The sequence below is a fragment of the Falco peregrinus genome, chromosome 3, assembly GCF_023634155.1.
Source record: "Falco peregrinus isolate bFalPer1 chromosome 3, bFalPer1.pri, whole genome shotgun sequence".
Classification (NCBI taxonomy): domain Eukaryota; kingdom Metazoa; phylum Chordata; class Aves; order Falconiformes; family Falconidae; genus Falco; species Falco peregrinus.
The window spans coordinates 63,016,029-63,036,407 of record NC_073723.1 but is presented as its reverse complement, the minus strand read 5'-3'; the positions used below and the strand labels follow the sequence as shown (position 1 = coordinate 63,036,407).

At 41.2% G+C, this 20,379-nt stretch overlaps 1 protein-coding gene across 1 annotated transcript in view; it reads right to left on the bottom strand.

Moving 5' to 3' along the window:
• Positions 1 to 793: 793 nt before the first annotated feature.
• GNAL (G protein subunit alpha L) overlaps positions 794 to 20,379 on the bottom strand; it is a 195,966-nt gene continuing 176,380 nt past the window's right edge. Inside the window, 7 exon segments of the mRNA XM_055799779.1 lie at positions 794 to 2,720; positions 7,225 to 7,292; positions 9,301 to 9,431; positions 10,692 to 10,812; positions 11,049 to 11,107; positions 11,931 to 12,004; positions 14,732 to 14,786. Of these exon segments, the coding sequence (XP_055655754.1) occupies positions 2,574 to 2,720; positions 7,225 to 7,292; positions 9,301 to 9,431; positions 10,692 to 10,812; positions 11,049 to 11,107; positions 11,931 to 12,004; positions 14,732 to 14,786 (655 nt within the window). The 3' untranslated portion in view covers positions 794 to 2,573.

Genomic DNA, 20,379 nt, shown 5'->3' with positions numbered 1-20,379 from the left:
TTTCAGACTCCTGCAGGGCCACTGAGTTCTGTTAACTTTACTGTAGCGTCACATTCCGAGCTGCACTAGCTCCTCCGTGGGGAGGCGGAGGCTGCCAGCCACGTGGCGGTGCACCCCGGAGCTGGGCCACAGGCACCCGCTGGGATGGCAGCACGGAGAACGTAAAGTCTGAGCTCAGCGTCCTCGTGTGCCATGTGTGAGGGAAGCTGTGACAAACCTACTGCTTCTCCGCACCTGCCCCCGAAAAACCAGAGGGACTATTCCACACCAGGACCAGTTTTCCTGCTGACATTCCTGCAGAGGCTGGGAGCTCCAACCGGAACTCCTGGGCTGGGGGTTGTTTTAAAGAAAAAAGACTTAGCTTTTGTTATTCGCTCTATTACTTTCTTTGGCACGGGAAGCAAGAGAATCTTTGCATTTGGGCATTTTGTGTATTATTAGCTTATTCCACCCAGCCTTTCACTTTCTGGGCAGTCTCTGATGACTAAATTGAACATACAGATCTCAAAGCAGACACATTTCTGGGAAGAGGAAATGGTCATATTATAGTATTGAAAATGGGATTGTTTACTGTCAAATAGACACAATTTCTCAATTAAGTCTGTAGATGACTGACTGGGGTTTAGAACCAATACCGATGCTTATAGTAAGAAGTTAATCACACTTGCTGATTTATATGCCAATGTGGGGAATGTGTTGGCTCTTAATCTCTCTTTAAATTTAAAATGAAGTGGGGGGAATGGTCCAAAGTGTGGTAAAACACTCTATAAAGTAATGTAGTCTAACGCTTCTCTAGGTTTCTGTTATTGCAACTGTAATTTTAGACATTTGTACAGGTTATCTTGGACACAGGAAAAGTATATAGTCACAGACATAAAACACCTATGTATAAAATATAAAGCAGTGTTATAGTTACTAAAAAGGACATGCCTTATTGCTACAGCAATTCTTGCTTTTTATATATTGTACTGTACCACAACTTCTTTTGAGAATGTCATTTGCATAAATTATTCAAGTTTGAGAAATATTCACACATTTTGATTCTACAATATTTAAAATAAAACAATTTTCTAATGTGTCTCTTTATTAAAAGAGAAATAAAAATGTCATCTTGTAATTCTCTTAGGCCAGACACAAGGGTTTTATACACCTTTTTTCTTGCTATTTACTTGCACAATGAAAGCCGCTGTTGGTACAAAGATTGAAGAGCTCTATATAATGGTGCTTTACACATTCACAATTGGTCTGTGCAATTGTGAAGTTCTATGAATGACCAAAGAATTACCAAACATATTTTCTAAATATAAAGGAAAAAGAAAAATAATCCTTGGTTCCCATTAAAACAACACCAGGTTGCAATTTGGACACTTGAATGAATTCCAATGTTTTAAAGCTGAGACTTCAAAAGAGAAAGGCATGTTTGCTGCAACATCCGGTGACTGTAATACCTTACTTGGAAAGGTAAGTGGTTAATTTGCATAATTTATAATTTTTATACTAAAGAGCATTTTTATATAAACCAGAAAAAAACCCCTAAACTCTACAGATAAAGTTCTTACCTCCAGTCACTGCTGCAGGTAAGGTTGACATCAAGCTGTACAGCGCAATCAAAAACATACTTACATCTTAGCTCATTTTACAGGTACAGCCATAATCAAGGCACAAAGATCTTCTACAAGTATTTTTCTTCAATAAAGTTGTACAAAATAATATTACATTTTACAGTCTGTACAATATAATAAACCAGCAGTAAAACAAAAAAATATATATAGGGAGAGGACTGTTGTCCAAGAATGATCTGAACTAAAAGGATCATTTGTGGACAGCACAAATAACGTAAGTGAGGGTGGTAGATTTTCTGCCTAGATGCAACAGGCTGAAAAGTAGCTGTAATTCAAATGCCTGAGGTGTGCAGAGACACTTAGCTCCAAAACCCCAGAAAAATTGCTTTGTCTTCACTGTTCCTCTCATTATCTACTCTACTTCCTGTGCCAGTAACGGCTTAAAAGAGGAGGTCACTTTATCAGTTGACCTGCAACTCAGAAACGCTAAAAACTGTGACAGAGTAATAAATATTGTGGTGCTGCTACATTGTGTGTCTACTTCCTCAACAGTATTTAATAACCTGATACAAAGTGCATTAATCTTTTTTTTCACCCATCAAGTACTCTTCAATGTCATGTTAAAAAGGAAACCCACACAGAGGGATAGGTATGACTTTAGTGTCATCCAGCTGACATACCAGTTTGAACTGACGTTAACCTGCTGGAAAAAATTTAGCAGGTCATGTTCAGTTAAAAAACCAAAACCTAAGGGAACAGAGGTAGCCAAAGGGCTTAGTGGAATGACGAAGAAGTGGCATGTCAAAATAAAGCACAAAAATAGTCCCAAAAAGCATGAAGGAAAAACAACCCAAACTTGCTTCAAATCAGCTTTAAGGTTAAATAATTAAAGTAAACAAAGTGAAGAGACTGACATTTCTATAGTATATTCTTCCACCCTGTGTGGGGTAGTATCACGAGAAAGAGTAAGGAGCAAAGAATTTAAAACCACAGGTTCCACGGTGATTCCCCTCACAAGAGTTCGTACTGGCGGAGATGCATCCTTTGAATGATGTCTCGACAGTCGTTGAACACTCTGCGGATATTTTCTGTGTCCACTGCACATGTAAAGTGTGGGTAGCAATAATGCCTGCCATCTCCGCTCGCTGTACTTATCCTCTGTGGAAAAAGCCAGGAAAAAACCCAAGGATCAGACACTCTGCCATGGGAAGTTTCACATCTCAGTGGTCTATAGACTTACGGAGTACCAAGAAACCTGGGAAAGTCTGCACATAGATCACTAAAATAAATAAATAAAAAAGGAAGTTCTGTGGTCTGGTCCAATATGAACTACAAATTAGAAATAAAGATTAAAAAAAGTTATGGATACTATTACAGGGTCACTATATTAGTACTATGTAAGAGCCACTGATGCTATCATCATTTGCACAAGCTATTATCATTTGCACATCACTGTGCAGCTCATCTGTGCTGCTGACAGCACTGCAGTCTGCCGGGCAGCTGTCCCACAAATTCTTACCTTCTTTTTTGGTGCCATCACATGGCAAATTTTTGAACTCTTTTTAAATCAGCAACACAAACCTGAAAACCTCCCAGTTGTGAAGCTAGGAGTGGCATGCAACAGCAGCCTACTGTGCTTCTGCTTCTTGAAGCTGAAGGCCCCTGGAGTTACCTTTACTTAAGAGCACATATTAAGCCAGCTGAAGACTTGGTATCATTACCGAGACCAGAACATTGTGGAATTATCACCAGAGTGGCAGGGGTCCCATAGAATACTGAAACATGCACAAATCCAGTAAACATCAGACCACACAGAATTAAATTTTTGCAAGGCCACTGCACAGCTTTTTAGGTTGCTAACTTAAACTCCAGGATCTCTTCACCCATGGTTATCTTGTTAAAATTCCCCAGGATCTTAAAAAATATTTTCAAAAATCTTAATTTTGTTCTGTATTCCTATAGGATTGATAAATACAAATCCATTCTAGAGCATTATTTTGAAGAGTATATATGGAATGTCGTGAAAGCAGAAGGTCAGTTTTGGGGATAACAATTTTTATAAATATTTTCCAATTTTTAGTACAAATTATACTGGCTAAACAACGAAAGACATTTTCTTTCTCTCTGGCTACACTATGTATTTTTAATACAGCGATCTATTTTACAGGTAGGATTGACCTTGTAAATAGCTGCAGCTACAGATATGCATAACCATAGACATTTAGAAGCCATGATTTACATAAATAAATCAACAAGAAATGGCAGATTTTTGCAGGTAACTTGGGTAACATTAGATATTCAATGCTAATTAAACAGGGGGTGTTCTGTATGTATACTAAAAATGATTTGCTTCTTACTAAGCTACACTGAATACCTAGTTCAAAGCTTATCCTCATGAGAAGTATTAATTCAATACTGTATTCAATTGATGGGCAAATTGTTCAGACTGTGTTTGAACCATGAAATACACTGAACAATAATGAAACAAGGGAAAAATACAGATTACTGCAATGGTGGCAAAATGCTGAAACTCAATGAAAATGTAGACTGTGTTTGTCTACCTGAATCTTCCAGAAGGGTTGAGGAAGACCTTTGTTGTTTCTCGAAGTCTGGGGGAAATCTGACACTTAGGAACCCAAGGGCTGAAAGGACAGCGGCATGCATGGATATTCAAGATGATACCAATTTTAAAACCGTAAAAAAAATGCCATAGTGTGTCTATTTTTGATACAATCTCTACTCTGCATTTCTTTTTCCCCTGTACTATTTGACAGTAGTAATGCTGTCACTCAGATGCAGCAAGGAGAGACCAGTTACTAAACACTTTTTTTTAATTGGAGTTTAAAAAAAACCCAACATCAAAACTGTTCCCCAAAACACAGGCAACTCTGCCTTCCAACTACTGCTTGCTTTTTCATTCTTAACTCGGAAGCCTCAGAAGAGTTCAGCCTTTGCCTGCTGCTGGAGTCTGTGGCTCTTTCGCTCTGCGCTGTTTGAGACCTACGTCTGCATGTGCAGCCTCCAGCTATTGCCACCTCGCCCTCACCCCTTCCTGTGCGCTTCCCTTGAGCAGCACCATCTCAGCGCGCTGCAACAAGCACATTGATGTCTCCGTATGGTCTGCACACAGCACTTACATACTGTAATTAGGGATGTGAGAGGGCAATCAGACTTCCACTCTGATGTGCTCTTTCTAGGATGAAACGTTACATGTCAGTGGGAACAACGTACAAACATTTTCAGTTTCACCCAGATGCAGGCAGTAGGGAGCACACCACCCTACCAACCCAATGGTCAATCTTTTTCTTGTATTTTGGTAAAATAAGTGGTTTTTTCACTAAGTGTTTGCCAGGCACTGATTCCACTAATGTCTGTGGTAGTAAGCTGCCCACAACATTACTAGGTGTCACCAGAACATATAAGGCATGTCAAAGCATGTATTTTCAAAATGTTAGGTTGTTTTTGTTTTTTTTTTGTGTCCCCTGACAGCTTTGTAGTTCTCTCATTTTAAGATATATGCAATAAATGCAGTATTTTCACCCCTACTCAAAACTAATTTTGAACAGTAGTGTGTTACTTAGCACCAGTTCAGAGGGGAAAAATAATATCCCCTGGGACAGCAATGAAAGAACATTTACTTTCTTGTAACACAAATAAGAATATTTAATACTGGTTTCCCTACACTGTGGGGGTCAGGGTGACAGTTTTCAGCAAGGAGCCAAATGTGTGACTCGAGGGAGCCTGGTCTGTGTGTTTGAACAGCAGCTCCTTTACCTCCCAATTTCAGATTTTTTAAGAACCAGCATGAACCGGTGTTTTAACAGGGGTTGCCTATACACTGGGGATGTATTTAAACAAAACATCAGCAGCTAGAGCACCCTGTGTACAAAACACCAAAATGGGGCTGGGGAGTAGCCTAAACAAAGAGCGCATGAGCACGCTGCCTCCATGAAGAGTTTGGGAGGAGAAAAGACATGCCTGAGACGAAGGAAGAAGAACTTCCTACAAAGTACATTTCTAGGACCGGGAGATGTCCTCCCCAGCCCAGCCATGCAGCACAGGCACTGGCTGTGTCTGTGTCTTGCAGCCCACACTCCTGGCTCCCCTGGCTACAGAGCAGCAGCGCTGGGCAGCCAGGCCTGCCGCCCAAGCCCCCAGAGGCCCCTGGCCCCTGCACCCATCCTGAAATCAGGAGCTGATGTATTTTGCCTTCCTAATGCTCATATAATACCCTGCAGAAATGTTGAAAATGTGTTTAGGTTTAACCTCCTCCTGAAATTCTTCAAACGACGTGATTTAAATTTGGCAGTACCAGTGCCTACAGGCACACGGATTTTTAAGGGGTGCAGCACTGTGGTGATTTTTACAGATATCCGTGCCTTACGCAGACCCATGACTGCAATAAAAATCACAATAAAGCTTATAAATTAATATAACCAGACTTCTCTGAATTGTGTCTGAAAATTTAACGGAGTGGGACAAGGAAAAGGTCATAAACGAAGAGACTTGGAAACAAATTTACAAAGCACAGCCAAGAAGGCCATAGATAGAAAATACACATGTTTCCTTCCTTCCATTTGGCTAAGGACATCAGACCCCTCCCCAGTCTGTATGCTGAGCTTATTTCCCCGTCCTCTTCATCCCCCTACCTTGGAAGCCTCAGCCTTTTATGCCTGACCTCACGAAGCTGGAAGTTGCTGTTTCTGCTCACCCTCCCCACTGGGCCCGTGCATGGCCTCCGTTACTTGGGGCATACACAGGCTGTTCAGACCATTAATGGGAGCAGAAACACCTCACTTGCAAGCCTTTCATTTCAAACAGGCCAAGAGTTTAAAGCACCTGTTCAAATGACTGCATCCCTCTGTCTCTTTACACTGAGAGACGAAGCACAAACCCAGGAGAGACACACGAACGTTGCTTACAGAGGAGATGCTCCCCGCCGAGCCTGCAGCAGTTGTGGGTGACGGGGGGGAGAGCTGTTTTGGCCCCATTTTGGCCCCATGCCTGAGCCCCGGGCACTGCCCAGCGACTGGCGGGTGCCAGCCATGGCCCTAACACTTCTGTTCCCAGCACCTGTGGCCACAAAGGGCCTCTGCAGCCGCACAGCGGTTTTTTATGTGGTTGCAATGCCTATGCCCCCTCCCCTCCCGCCCTGCTTTGCAGGTGGCCTCTGTCAGTAACACCAGTGAATCACGGCAGCTATTTAAGCGTATTTGCTCAAACATGGATGGGACCGATACACAAAATAAACATTCAAGGCAACAACCAGTAGCGTCTCACAGGTAAAGGCAGCCATAGAAAACATCGCTAACTGGCAATGGAACTAGGGCTTGGCATTGCTCCCTGCACAGAGAGTGAGGGCTGCCGGCACCCACACTGAACCCAGAGACAAACAGGCAAGCACACAACCATTTTGTGCACTAGCACTTACGTGCTGTGTGACACTTTGCAGGGCAGGTGACTTTGTATAAAATGGGCATAAAAATGTGCAAGCACTGGGGAAGGTTCTGCAAGACGGGCAACTGAAAAGAATTAGGGAATCGCCAGACATTCTCCTCTCCTTCTAGCTTTCTGCAAAACCCCATCAGTTTTCCCTAAATAAACTACACCATCTGCCAGTTTTTCCTATGATAGAATCACACATAAGATCAAAATTACTCACTAAAAACTCATCCCGGATGAAGAACTTGGCTCTTGTGACTTTGGGGTCTTCTCCTGCATCTGGTGTTGCTGTTTAATTAAAAATAAATGGCATCAGAAACATGAAAAGCAAACAATCATCTACTTTTCATAATAAGATTTAATAAGGAGGAAGTAGTTCTTTAGTACAGAAATTAAAATGTTAAATACCCACAGGAGATTCCTGACAGGCAATTCTGAAATAGCAAGGTACTGTAAAACCTGACTACGCATTTAACATATTTTAAGAACCTGAAAATTGCTGAAATTGTTGCAATAATGTCATTGGTCATATCATAAAGAGGCTTACCCACATCCACAAGTTTGTTCATATAGATACAAAACAAGTGGGAGTTAGGTTTAACTTTTATCAGAAAACATGACTAGAAAAAGCAGCTGAGCTGTTCAGTTTCTCCAGCAGAACAGCGTCTCCTGAATAAAGCTTCTGCAGGCAGGAATTTGGGTTTAAAAATGGTTAGTCCAAGATTACATTTGAAAAAAATGATAGCATCAAGATATCTTTTAATGTATGTATTTTATTTCCAGGCCCCAAATCAACAGAATACTTAAGATACACTGCCTATCAAGGGGCCTTAGATGAAATTCTTGTTGAGCGGTCAGTACTAACTGTTGGCAGATGAAGTCATCTCTATCTAGACCACGTAACAACTATACTGACTGTAAGTATAAAAAACAATACAGTGAAGAGATAACCTATTCATTTCCCTTCAGTGTGATTTCTCCTCATCTAAGATACCAAATCAGATACTTACAAACATAATACAGTAAAGGGCAGAATTTAGCAGAATATGGAAAAATGTTTACTCTTATCTGTAGCACCAGGAGTAAAAACAGAGCAGCAGCACAATCAGCAGCACCTTAAGAGTTCGGTGCTGCTGTCCTTAAATAATGCTGGCTGAAATGAAAGAGTAAGTGAACAACTACAGGTTAAAAATAGAGAGATGTTTCATGTGTGAATACTCTGGATCACTCCGGATATCTGCTGTGAAATGCTGCTGAGAAATACCAAAAGCTACTTTATTCTGACAACTGGCTCACTAAAAAAAAATGTTGAAAATTTACCCAAACTCTGTATGTATGTAGAGTATGTTTGCGAGAGGCAAATTTGGGTGAAGGTGACAGAAGATTTCTTCTGAAAGCCCTTAGCATTCTAAAACTGGTGCCAGGTTAACTCAGTTAATTTATCCTCCCCATCTGAAACTCAGCATCACACTCCTGAAGTTCCAGACCTGAACAAAAGCTGAAAATAGCTCATTATTATCTTCACTTCTATAACCTAGGCTGTTGTTGACGGTTAGCAGAGAATGAAAACCTTTTCTGACAGATGACTGCAAGCACTATGCCAGGGGCATCACTCGGGTAAGGGAAAGGCTAGAGGTCAGAAAGTGCAAGTTTTAGAACTTTTGCTAGACACAGAGCTGTGATATTTGGGAAGCCCTCTGCCTGGTATAAAACTGGCATAATACCAGAGTTTGTTTATGCAATATGTTATTGTGGTGCAGGAACCACTGTACTTCTTGCAATGGTAAAAAAATCGAACCCATGCTTCATTGTCACAGCTCTTCATATTTATTGATGTGATCCTCCTCTGTAAAAGTTCCCTTGCTAGTCTGCTGAGCTTCCCGTCAGTATTTGCAAAGGCTGAAGTTTACGGTGTTGGAGGACGCAGAATGGCTGCAAAGTAAGTCTAATGAATCCCTAACAAAGCTCAGCACCACAGGAAGCCCAGGCAGAAGCATCTGGCAGGGGAGAGATATTTGGTTTCCTGGGACTGTGGGTTGCAGGGGAAGGCAGGCACTCTGGAGTAAGCCCCCTACAGTCCTCCTACACCCCTCCAGCAGCCAGGGCCCCTTCAGACCTTGCCCATGCTGGGGTACCTACGAGCTATGTGCTGCTGGCATGCTCCTTTACTGACCAACAGTTTGCGTGAGGAACGGTGCGTGCTTGTGAATTTGTGTGTGTGTGAGACACAGACAGAGACAAGAGACAGGAACTATAGACTGGGCTATGCCAGCCGGTCCAATCCAAGCAGCCTTACCATCCTCAGGTACAGTATAATGCGCGTATTCAGGAAAGTAATCTTCAATTTTTGATTTCCCTGCCAAGACTTTTTCAGCCAGCATGTCCTGTTTATTCAAGAACAAAATGATAGAAATGGTCCGCAACCACCTGTCAAAAACAAACCAAATGTTTGTTATCTCTGACACGTTACCCAAGGAAAACATATCACTTCAATTGAAAATTCACTGGCTGTCCCTGCACAGAGTGAAGTAGTGTGGAATGTGTTTCAACAGAAAAAAATAGCTGACCTAAATTATTGTTTCAATTAGGTTGCACCTGTGCTGGTGGGTATATTTATAGGATCTGTAAACACATTTATAAAAACTGCAGTAGACATTGCTGAAGGCAGCAGTCTTCAAATACTGTTTTCTAAATTATCCTTTTGATATTGAGTTGGGAAAATGATGACATTTCCTAAAAGTACCATAGTCCAAAACCAGACATTACTGTCTACTTTGTTTGGTTTTGCTGAAGCAAAAGAAAAAGGCTGGAAAGCTGCCTTCCCTCAGACTGCTCTGTCTTAACTGTTGCTCATCCACAGAGATATCCCATCGTTTAGGGTAGCCTGTATGACACCTGATGAATCAAAAGAAAATACTATCTTTTCTTCTCCAATTAATACCCAGCCATCACTGTGACGATGTCCCTTTGGGACCTGCTCTTAACATTTTTCCTCACTCTACTTTCAATCACTTCTCAGTGCAGAGCATCCTTGTAAGTATGGGCGGAAAACTTCATTGCCTTATTTTGTGGATTGTTTTTACTTATTCTCTACCAAGAACCTATTCATATTGCTATTTGGTTACATATCTGTAATTTACATGCACTGTGGCAGAATGTCAATTTAATGGCAGTTACAATTAGATTAGATCTGAAATATCGTCCCACATGGCAGAGAAACTGTGTGCTCTCAGAGACGAGTCTTATGAGCGTGGCTGCCCACGTAGGTATTGAGTGTGGTGCCAGCCAGTGAATAGAATACAACGCCAACAGCTACCTGCTCCTGCTGCTGCATTTGAGGAGGAGATAAAATGTAATTTGGAGGATGCTCTCAGTCTCGGCCAAGGAGCACAGTGACGCCAGGAAGGGGTCTCCCCTGCTTCCCTTCTGGCAGCTGGCACAGGGAGCTTGCCCGTCCCAAGTTGTCTCCACACCCTGCATCATTTTGGCACAGCAGCGAAATGCTGTGTGCACTGTTCCAGCGCCACAGCTCCCGACAGGGAGGGGTACGCACTGTGGGGGCACCCTGCGACCTGGCTCTACCTGGACATTTTCTGAATAAGCAATGAATGAGCATATAGTAAGGGGAGTCCTGTTTTAACTGTAGCTAAGTTGGGGAGGGTAAGTGGGAAATGAGGTATGTTTTACCTGTTATTCCAGATACTTTTGAAAAGGTCCAGGGATTCCCGTAGTCTGTTTGTGTTATTGTCTTCCCTTATTACCATATTGTAGCTGCTGCAAGCCACAACAAAGATGATAGCCGTGACATCTGGGCAGAGCACACAAAAGAAATAAAGGAGAGAGAAAAGAACATCTCTGTTATCCCAGCACATAGTCCTTGGGTTAACACTGCCATTACTCCCCAAACTGCCAAAAACACCCGAAGCAAATACCTGTGACACTGGACTCCTGTATTAGTGACATACTATGTGTGAATATGAATAGTAAGCTGCTCACACCTCAGAGAATAAGTTCAAAATAAAAATGTGGATTATTTGTACTTACCATTAAAGCATTGGATCCATTTTCTTCTCTCATCTCTCTGGCCACCTACATCAAACATGCTGTTAAAAAGCCATAGGATGTTATATCACTTAGGTGCACTAGGAAAGTCACACAAAGCATGCAGCATGAGGATTCAGTTTAAAAATCTGACAGCCCCAAGGAGAGCAGCAGTAAAATACCGCCTGCAGGGGAGAGAGCTCTGCTGATGCCATGCTGCATGTCAGAAGGCTACTGAACCCATGAGAAATATACGCTTTTCCAGCCCACAGAAGCACATGTAGCATGTAAGGTTGGACTTCCTGCGCTATAAACAAGGATGGGTTTTGGCCATGGTGGGGAGAGTGTGTCTCTGTAAGAAGAAGGACACGGGGGCAGCTCTGCCCCACCAGCATTGCCACCTTTCTGGGCAAGAACCAGTGAGCGGAGGCAGCCCAACAGTGGGTGTTTTACAGAGTCGCGGTGTAAAACTTTGACAAACACAGAGCTTGCAGCCCTCCAGAAGAAGGGAGACATTTAACTCTCCTCATCCCACTGCACAAAGTCAGACTCATGGCAGCATTTACACCGACTTCTGCAAGGTCTTATCCCCAAAAGTATTTTATGAGTTTACAGTGCTCTACTAATGAACCAGTTAGTAAAACCAGCCACAGACAACCCCACAGTAGAGCATCACCAATACACATTAACTAGTATCAGCTCTTTTTGCAAAGCATGAAGCAATTTTTACTAGGACCTATGAAGAGCGAGCTAAAAACCAAACCAAACCCACACACACCAACTACCACCCTAAACCTACTATACCCAGCATACATGAGCACAGACATCTGAACTAAGTTGTTAAAAATTAGTATGATATTTATAAAATAATACTAACAGACTTACTGGAAATTTACTTTATCTACTTGAAATCTTGTTTCAAAAATTCCTGATGTCAACACTCTGCATCTTAACAGGTCCTGGAAACAAGAACACAGAAGCTGATTAGCACATTTTTTTTCTAACCTCATTTTGTTTTTAAAAGCATGGAATATTATTTTCCATGAAAAGTCTCAAATGTTCCATTTCATTAAAGTTCAATCAGACTTGTTGGTAAACTGTGTTTGTCCATATTGACACACTGGATATACACAAACATCATCTCTGCATTTGGCTGCGCATACTCAGAAAGCACGAGACCCTGTATACATTCTCCTTACTGCCCACTGAAACCTGTTATTGACGGTCACACAATTTTTTATGTGACATGGATAATGAATTCTGAAGTTACATAAAACTAAGAAAAATGTTATTCATGTTGTAAAGTCAAGTATTCAAATGTTAGAAAACTCCAGATTTACAGTTTCCCAGGCAACCTTAATTCTGCCCTCTTTTGTATTGAATGAGACAGGAATCCTATCGAAATAACAGCTTGTGACTGAACAATTAAAGCTCTATTACAGAGCACAGGGGAACAGAATTTAGGTTGTACATAAATCTGACATTTCTTTCTTATTTTTCAACCTAGCAGTACTTTACAACTTAAATAACATTCTTCTAATAATTAAAAAAATATTAATTTCCTAGCATCTCAAAGGAAGTAGGCAAAAGCAATTTATGATGCATACCTCAGGCAATTAGCTCACTGTCTGCCATTGTCATCACCAGCAGCATTTTTAACCTTGACTGTCCAGCACCGCTGCTTGGGCAGTGGGTGCAAACAGAATTGGAAACCGCAGAAAGCTGCTGGCTGCCTGATGGGGATGAATCCCTCTGAGCAGCCACCTCTCAGCACGGATGCCTGTCCAGGGAGCATTCCCTTCCCAAGGGAAGGGCCACTTGGTCTAGTTTAGCTCTCCCGGCCACGCAGCAGCTGTGAAAGTGGGGAGGGAAGGAGGCAGCCAGTGGTGCAGTGTCCGAGCGCAGCTTGCCTTTTTCCCCCACCCTACCATCTATGGATTCGAGTACTCTGGTAGCTGGCAAACCTTGTCTGTTTTGACAGTTGCATGAACTCGTCTGAAGGCAAATAATTTAATTATTTTAAGTTTTCTATATATTACTGTCATTTTCTGTCACTTGCGGATTTTATTTGTTATTGGACTCAGTTGTTACTTTGGGTTGGTGCAAAAAAAATTTAAAGCAAGCAAGAGAAAAAAGGAAAGTCATAATTTTTACTAGTTAATTCAGCAGGACAACTGATAGAGCATAACAGGATGAAAAACCAAAAGCAAAAGACAATCCCTCCTTTAGAGCAAAAGCCTTCTGCTGGCCAAATACAAAGTCATCTTCTGATCCTTGGAGACGCAGGGCATTCCTCCTCGAAGGAAGTATCAGGAAAAATTTCTAGATGATGAATGACTGCTCCAGGTAGAGAAAGGCCTCCCAGGAACAAACAGGTCAACACTAACAGAAATAACGCAAGTAAAAATGAGGCTTTGCTTCATTGACTTTTCTCTCCAGCTGAGCAATATCAATGCTAAAGTTGGACCATGAGGTCTAGACACAGTGCTACTGCTTTGGTCTGAAAATGTCTTGAGGGCTTTAATAATTGATCCTGCGTTGGGCTGACCATACAAGTTTTGCCTTATAACACAATGCATACTACTTTTTACTGCCTTCTGTTTCAGGATACAGTCAGAGTAATGGGACAGGCTTGTGGTTACAGTCCTGAACCAGGTTGGAAGGAACAGGCTCTACTTTGCACACTTCCTTGTGTCATCTCTGGTGAGTCACTTCATTTCTCTGAATTTCAGCCCCCGATTGCGCAATGAGATGTAGCAACTGTATTTTTTAACACTATACACCTTGCACAGTTAGACTGAATTACCCAGTGCAGGGATTCTCTTCTGCCACCTGTATTTGCAGTTTACGAAATGGCCCGCAATCTTGGCTGAGACTACTAGATGACAGTGGGATACTAGCAGTGAAAAATAACAACCTCAGAACAAGTGTGCCAAAGAGACATCTGCCCAAGGAAACAACACAGCCTGAGCTCAGGGAAGGCATGCAAAGCTGTGCACCATGGTGAAACTCTTTTTTTACTTCAAGGTTGCACCACTTCAGTCTTAACTTTCCTGAATGTGTTTGTCATTAGAGCACCCTATCAAGATACATCATGACATCTGGGAAAAACAAAAAAAGTGTACTGTCCTGCAAATAAGGCTTAAATAGAAATTATGCTGCCCATAGGAGATGGAAAGAAGGTGTCTGCATGCCCGCAGAGAAGTTCATGAGGTCTGCTGCTGCTGCTCGTCCCTGCATTTGAACACAAGATCCACTGCAGGCTTCTGCCTCTGAAGGACCCATCTGATGGACATGGTAAGCCTCCCTCTGGGTCTCCATCACCTTCACCATTGAAATAAAACACTGCTTCTGTGTGGTGAAGGCGAGGGAAACTGTAGGCTTTTACATTTGTTTTCTGTTCCCTTTGCTTTGTTTGTGGGACACAGAATGGAGCAAGAAGAAATAACTAACAGATGTATTACAGGAATCGCCGACCTACATATAACAACAGTAAAAGACAAGCTTGCACCAGCAAAAAAGCCTCCTCTTCTTTAATATCCATTACTTAAACTGGTAGACTGTATTTTTATATTACGTGGTATGCCCTATTTCAGCTGCTGTTGGGACTAAAATAAATTACATAAAGAATTCATACAAATGGGAGTCTTGGTTCAGACCCTACCTACCCTGTTAGTTATACTAACCTGATCTGTGGGTGTGTAGTCATCCATGCTGACGCTGTCAATTCTTTCTAAAAAGCTACAAGAAAAACAAACATGCACTTAGATATGTAAAATACTGTTTAGTATAACACTTTTCACTACTTTTTCTGGTTTAGGCTCCTGCTGCAAAGTAAAACACAAGTCCAACAGGCAAAGGTACGAGCCCGATGATTTACTTACATTGATTGAGGTCACATTTTCTGAGCCGAACAACTTTTTACCCAGACTTCGTTCCAATATAGCACTTCTACACTTACCATTATGCAGTACCCACAAATGGTCCAAATGCAATTAAATGTTATAATTTTGTGAGGTCCACTAAAAAATACCAGACTAACCACGTGTCATAACATGATATGGTTGTTTAGACATAAAAAAGATCTTGGGTTTTAAAAAAGTAAACGGGGTGGAGGGTCGCCTTTATTTAGCATAATGCTAATCTAGCATAATGTTATTTAATTATGGTCTCAGTAATGTTAGCAGAAATGCTTGTTAATATAAAGGAATAGCTTCAGACTGACATGCTGCCCTTGAACGTTGCAACTAAAGCACAAGAACTGGAGAGCAAATTGGACAAGAGGAGGAGGTTAACCAGTCTGACCCTTTATGTTGCCAACCCAGTTTCATACATAAAATGAAACAAAACCTTACGACTGCAGGGAGGGGCAAGAGAAAAGGGAACCAAAAAGACAAAGATGGAACCACATTCTCCAATTACTTAAAAAAATCTTTTCAAGCTTTAATTCTTTCCTAGAACATGTTACAATGGTAGTATTAAGGACATAAAAATGTGTTTTTATATGTATATATAAAATAGGCAGGTTCTCTTTCACTTTCACCCATTTCTTAGGTTTCATGTCAGCCTAGCTGGCTCATTTTCCCCAGATTGCCTATATGACTTAGAAGCTATCTGGAATTTCTGCACTGTTATTTGGTATTTGCCAGTGAATATCCCACCAGCTGACTCATCCTGCTACAATATGATCAAGATTTCTTTCTCAACTGGCAAGTTTTTTCCGATTTTACTTGGGTGTGCATGTGGAATCTGCTTAATTGTGGTGAGGAAAAAAAAAAGCCAGCAAACTCTTGACTTACAATGTGACTCACTCTTAACACAGAGGTCACACACACTGACCAGTTGAAAAGATGCCCCCCTAAAAGCCTGTTTGCAATTCTCATAGCACTTTCTCACGGATATGAAAGGACAAGAAAATATGCTGTGTATAAATTTATTTATACTATTTGTCCTTTTTGGACCTCCATTGTTATAACAGGGAAACAAAATATGGTATCTACAGTCAGAATACCCAGCTTTTCCTTCTGGATGATCAAGGTGTGATGGCTAAGCATATTGTTTAAAAAAATCACTGTTTAGCGTAACACAATGGATGCCCGACAACAAAATTGAACTGAACAAACTCTAAAGAAAAAGCATCTTTTTACAAAACTTCGTCCCCATCCAAAAGCCACCATAAACATATACAAAGATGTAAAAGTACACTCTTATCAGCTGCAGTCACCATGAGAAAGCAGCTGTATACAGACTGAACCTTTTGGTCAGATGTTTTTCATCATCTTGAGAATATTGATTAAGCAAAGTTTAACTTCAGTTAGCCCTGCAGTTAATGCAAACACCAGAGCAGAGCAATGGCTGCTTTTTAAAGAAATGATGTTTATATCATTAAAGTTCACCTTAAGTGGCACACCTGTCATTAACACAACTTTCATCTCCTGCTTGCAGCACAGGAGTTGACAAAAGAAGGCAAAAAACTTCAAATCAAAAGTGCCTCCAGGCTGATTCTTTTCCTAAACACAGAGTAATTTTCCTTAACACTGCTGTTCAGGCAGCGCTCCTGTATTTCCAAGTGCGTTTCAAAGTTTTCTTTCCAGTTTCTTAACAGTTTGATCTGACAGGCCCAGAAACAGACAGTTTTCATCAGGGTAAAAGGTTAGCAGAGGGGTAAATCCTGCTCTCTGAGCACAGTAAGATGGCAATGCCAGCAGGTTAAACAAACCTGCAGAAAATGGGCAGGAGCCTGAGGGACAGCTTGCAAGCTGCTGCAGGCAGTGCAGGCGCTTGCATAGCTCAGGATCAGTAAATGCAACAGAAGTCTGTGGAGAAAATGCCTCTCAACTACAGCTGACACATAAAGGGTTCTGCTTAAGAGTGTGGACAGAAGCAAGTATTTGTGCATAAATATGACTCCGTCACAAACCTCACAAGATGGAGTGAACTGGTGTTCTTCTGGCAGAAGCATTCCTTCTGGAGTTGATGTATAAATCAGAGACAATACACCTTGTTTCCCCAATAACAAAGTCATGTTGGCAGAATTTACCCAAAATGATTAAACATGGTATTTAGTACCAATCCACATCTCTCACCTATACAACAACAAGCACTTCAGAAGGTTATTAGTTGCTAGCATCTGCATGTTCAAAACAGGCAAATTATAGCGAGGAACAGAGGAGTGAGTAATGCTGAGTTACACTACAAATAATCCATAGCAGGGTTGAGAATGTGGTTAAGTCTCCTAATTACACGTCCTATGTATCAGCCCAAGAGGTCTTCCATTTAGAAATCATCATTAGAACCTCCTCCCAGTAAAAGGATCCATTTCAAATACTCTAAACTGCAACACTGCAGTTAAGAGAGAGTAAGCTCTGGCAAGTATCACGCGCTTAAGAAGTATCACTTGACATAGCCGCCGTAACATTTTATGCTTGTAAGGTTGCTGACCACATGTGACCTATACTGAAATAAATAATTTACAAGGTTTTAACTGCTACCCTGTTGTATCAAGCTGCAATGATATCACTAGCATCCAATAAATCCACATGCAACTCCTACTAGGATTTGGCTAAATTTCGTAGCTTCAGAGAAAATTAATCTTTTCAGTGTCTGATGGACAGACTTCCTAAGATTTCTTTTGCAACTACATTAAAAGTGCACTGAGATTTCTAGACAAGGCAACACAAAAAAGCTATACTCTTACTTTTTCAAAAGAAAATATATTCTTGAATATCCTTCATAACAGCTCCTTACTTGGCTAATTAGCACAGTACCAAAAAGTAGCTCTGACAGGCAAATACGTACGTAGGTACAAGTAACTCCAGATGAGGTAAGGAGTCAGTACTGCCTCATTACTAAATACAGCAACATCATTCTCATTACTGTATTAAAATGTGAAAACTAAAATCACTTTTCTAAACTGCTTTCTAAAGAACGTTAATTTCTACTAATCCTAAATGTCTCTAATAATTATGTTCTGGCATAACATACATTCTTTTATACATATACATAATATACACCCCACCAAATTTTAAATGTACGTGACTAAAATTTCAATTTAAAGTGCTTAAAAACCAAAGGTACCTCCAAACTGTGGCAATGCTCATGTCTGCGCTCAAAGAATCAGTGTGAGGAAAACACAATAGCAGAAAAATGAGTAAAAATGGACACCAGCATCACTCATTCTCGCTTTTTAGATGCTGGGTTTTTTCAGCTCAGGGATAAAACTGTTTTCACAGAATTACGCTTTTTAAAAATACTGACAGGTCCTCTATTTATGCAGCTTCTATAGAAACCTATACTCAGGATTTATGTTAATTCCGCAGTGACTGCTTTGCATGTATGTGCAATGAACTTTAAACTCACACATTCAACTCAACTGTGAATAAAACTACAACATATGATATAATATTTATATTTCTACACCACAACTGTGGTTTTATCTATAAAGAATTCAGTCTGATAATTAGTATGATATTTAGGTTTTTCTTAATTTTACTTTAGGGTGTTTTATATTTCCTTACATGGAACAGCACAAACTACTTTTTTTTTTTTCCTCCTCGAAATAAATTAAGCAATATATTGGAAGGAAGGTCTTCAGTGCTCTGTTTGGAAATGCAGTTTGGTTTGCCAACAAATTAAAGCAAAGAAAAAATGGACTGATACAGTAAAAAAAAAATAATCACGAGCTACTGACATTATTGTATCTATTATTAAGCTGATCTGTAGTTTTATAAATATCTTCGGTGAGTTTCCTAGGAAACTCAGCTGACACTTAGTTTGACAAGCAATCTCTAAATTTTATATTATGCAAGCTGCGAACACAAAAATACAGGTTTTAGATGTGCCTGCCAGTGCATGTGGGAACTATCAATAAGCATTATTCTCTTCAAAAACCATGGCAATTTGAGCAGCAGTAGCAGCCATATAAGAATTTCTGAAAAACGGAATCATAAATGCACAAATAAAGAGGAGGTAATTGTACATGAAAATCTGCTTCTCACAGGGTAAATCACTGTGTGGCTCTGTATAGATATTCTGACCCCACAAACAAAGTCACAATTGAAAGAAAAATCATGTCTTGAGAACAATACAATAGACAGAAATGCCATGCTATATTTGTAATTGTATTTCGACATCCAAAGAATTGGAAAGATGAAGTGCTAAACTGCAGATCAATATCACAGACTAAGCATTTTAGTAAATCCTTGTCTACTTCAAGCATTTTTTATTCTCTCACCCCAACATTTCAATGGCCTTCTATCAAAAAGTTGCTGTGGAAAACAAAAAATAACAACAACAACAAAAATCAAACCCACATCAAAATGCTTGTCTCTGTAAAATGAAAAGGTAATGTGGCAAATCTTTAAGGCTGTGGCTTTAAGTTGTCAGAGTGAAGAATCCCAAATTTATCCTTAAGGAAGCTGTCAGGGTCAGCAAGCCTTTGCATTTCTGATGGACCATCAAGAGCTTTCCAGACTCCTCAGCCAGGCTCAAAACCCAGCAGAAGACGTACTCCATGAAACCAGCCTCCACCAGGACCCACAATTCCACCCTCTGGACTAAGTCACAGGTGATACAGGCATTTCACAATGAGAACACCCACCAGGCCTCTACAGAGCTAAAACGGAAAAAAATACCTCTTTTTCTTTCTGTTGCTGTTATCAGGGACAGCATAAAGATTTGAACTTTTACTTTTTCTTCTTTCCTTTCCATAAAATCTTTTTTTTTTAATCACTTAAGGAATGACAACCCTGTTAATTCTTCATGCAAAGTTTAAATAGGAAACTACAGATTTATAGTTTCAAGAATAACTCTGGCTCCACAGTTGGGCTTCAAGCAAGCTCACATTATTCTGACACATTTCCCGGTAAAACATGAGAAAAACATAATGAGAACAGCCCCCAGTAATACTGTAATCCCTACAGGATTGATTTTCGCAAGTCATTTGCTGAGAATACAAGCAGAACCCCCTATGAAGACGCTGGTAAAATTTAACGGCTCGGGATGTTCCTGTCAGCTTTAAGCAGCCACTGTCTCACGCGCAGCCCGCTGCGGAGCGCAGTCCCGCCCCTCGCCCCTCGCCCCTCGCCCCCCTCCGCCCAGCACCGAGCGCGGCGGCGAAGGCGCCGGGCTCAGCCGCGCCGCTCCCCGCCCCGCGCAAAGCTGCTACGGAAGGAAATACCCGCCGCAACGCCCGGGGGCGCCACCGAGGCGCGAGTAGGTCTTTCAAAAGGATCAGAAACGGGCGCGTCGCCCCCGCCTGTCCCACGCTTCCGGCACCTGCCGAGCCCCCGGCCCTCCCTGCCGCTGCCGCCCGCTGGAAGGCGCCTCCTTCCCC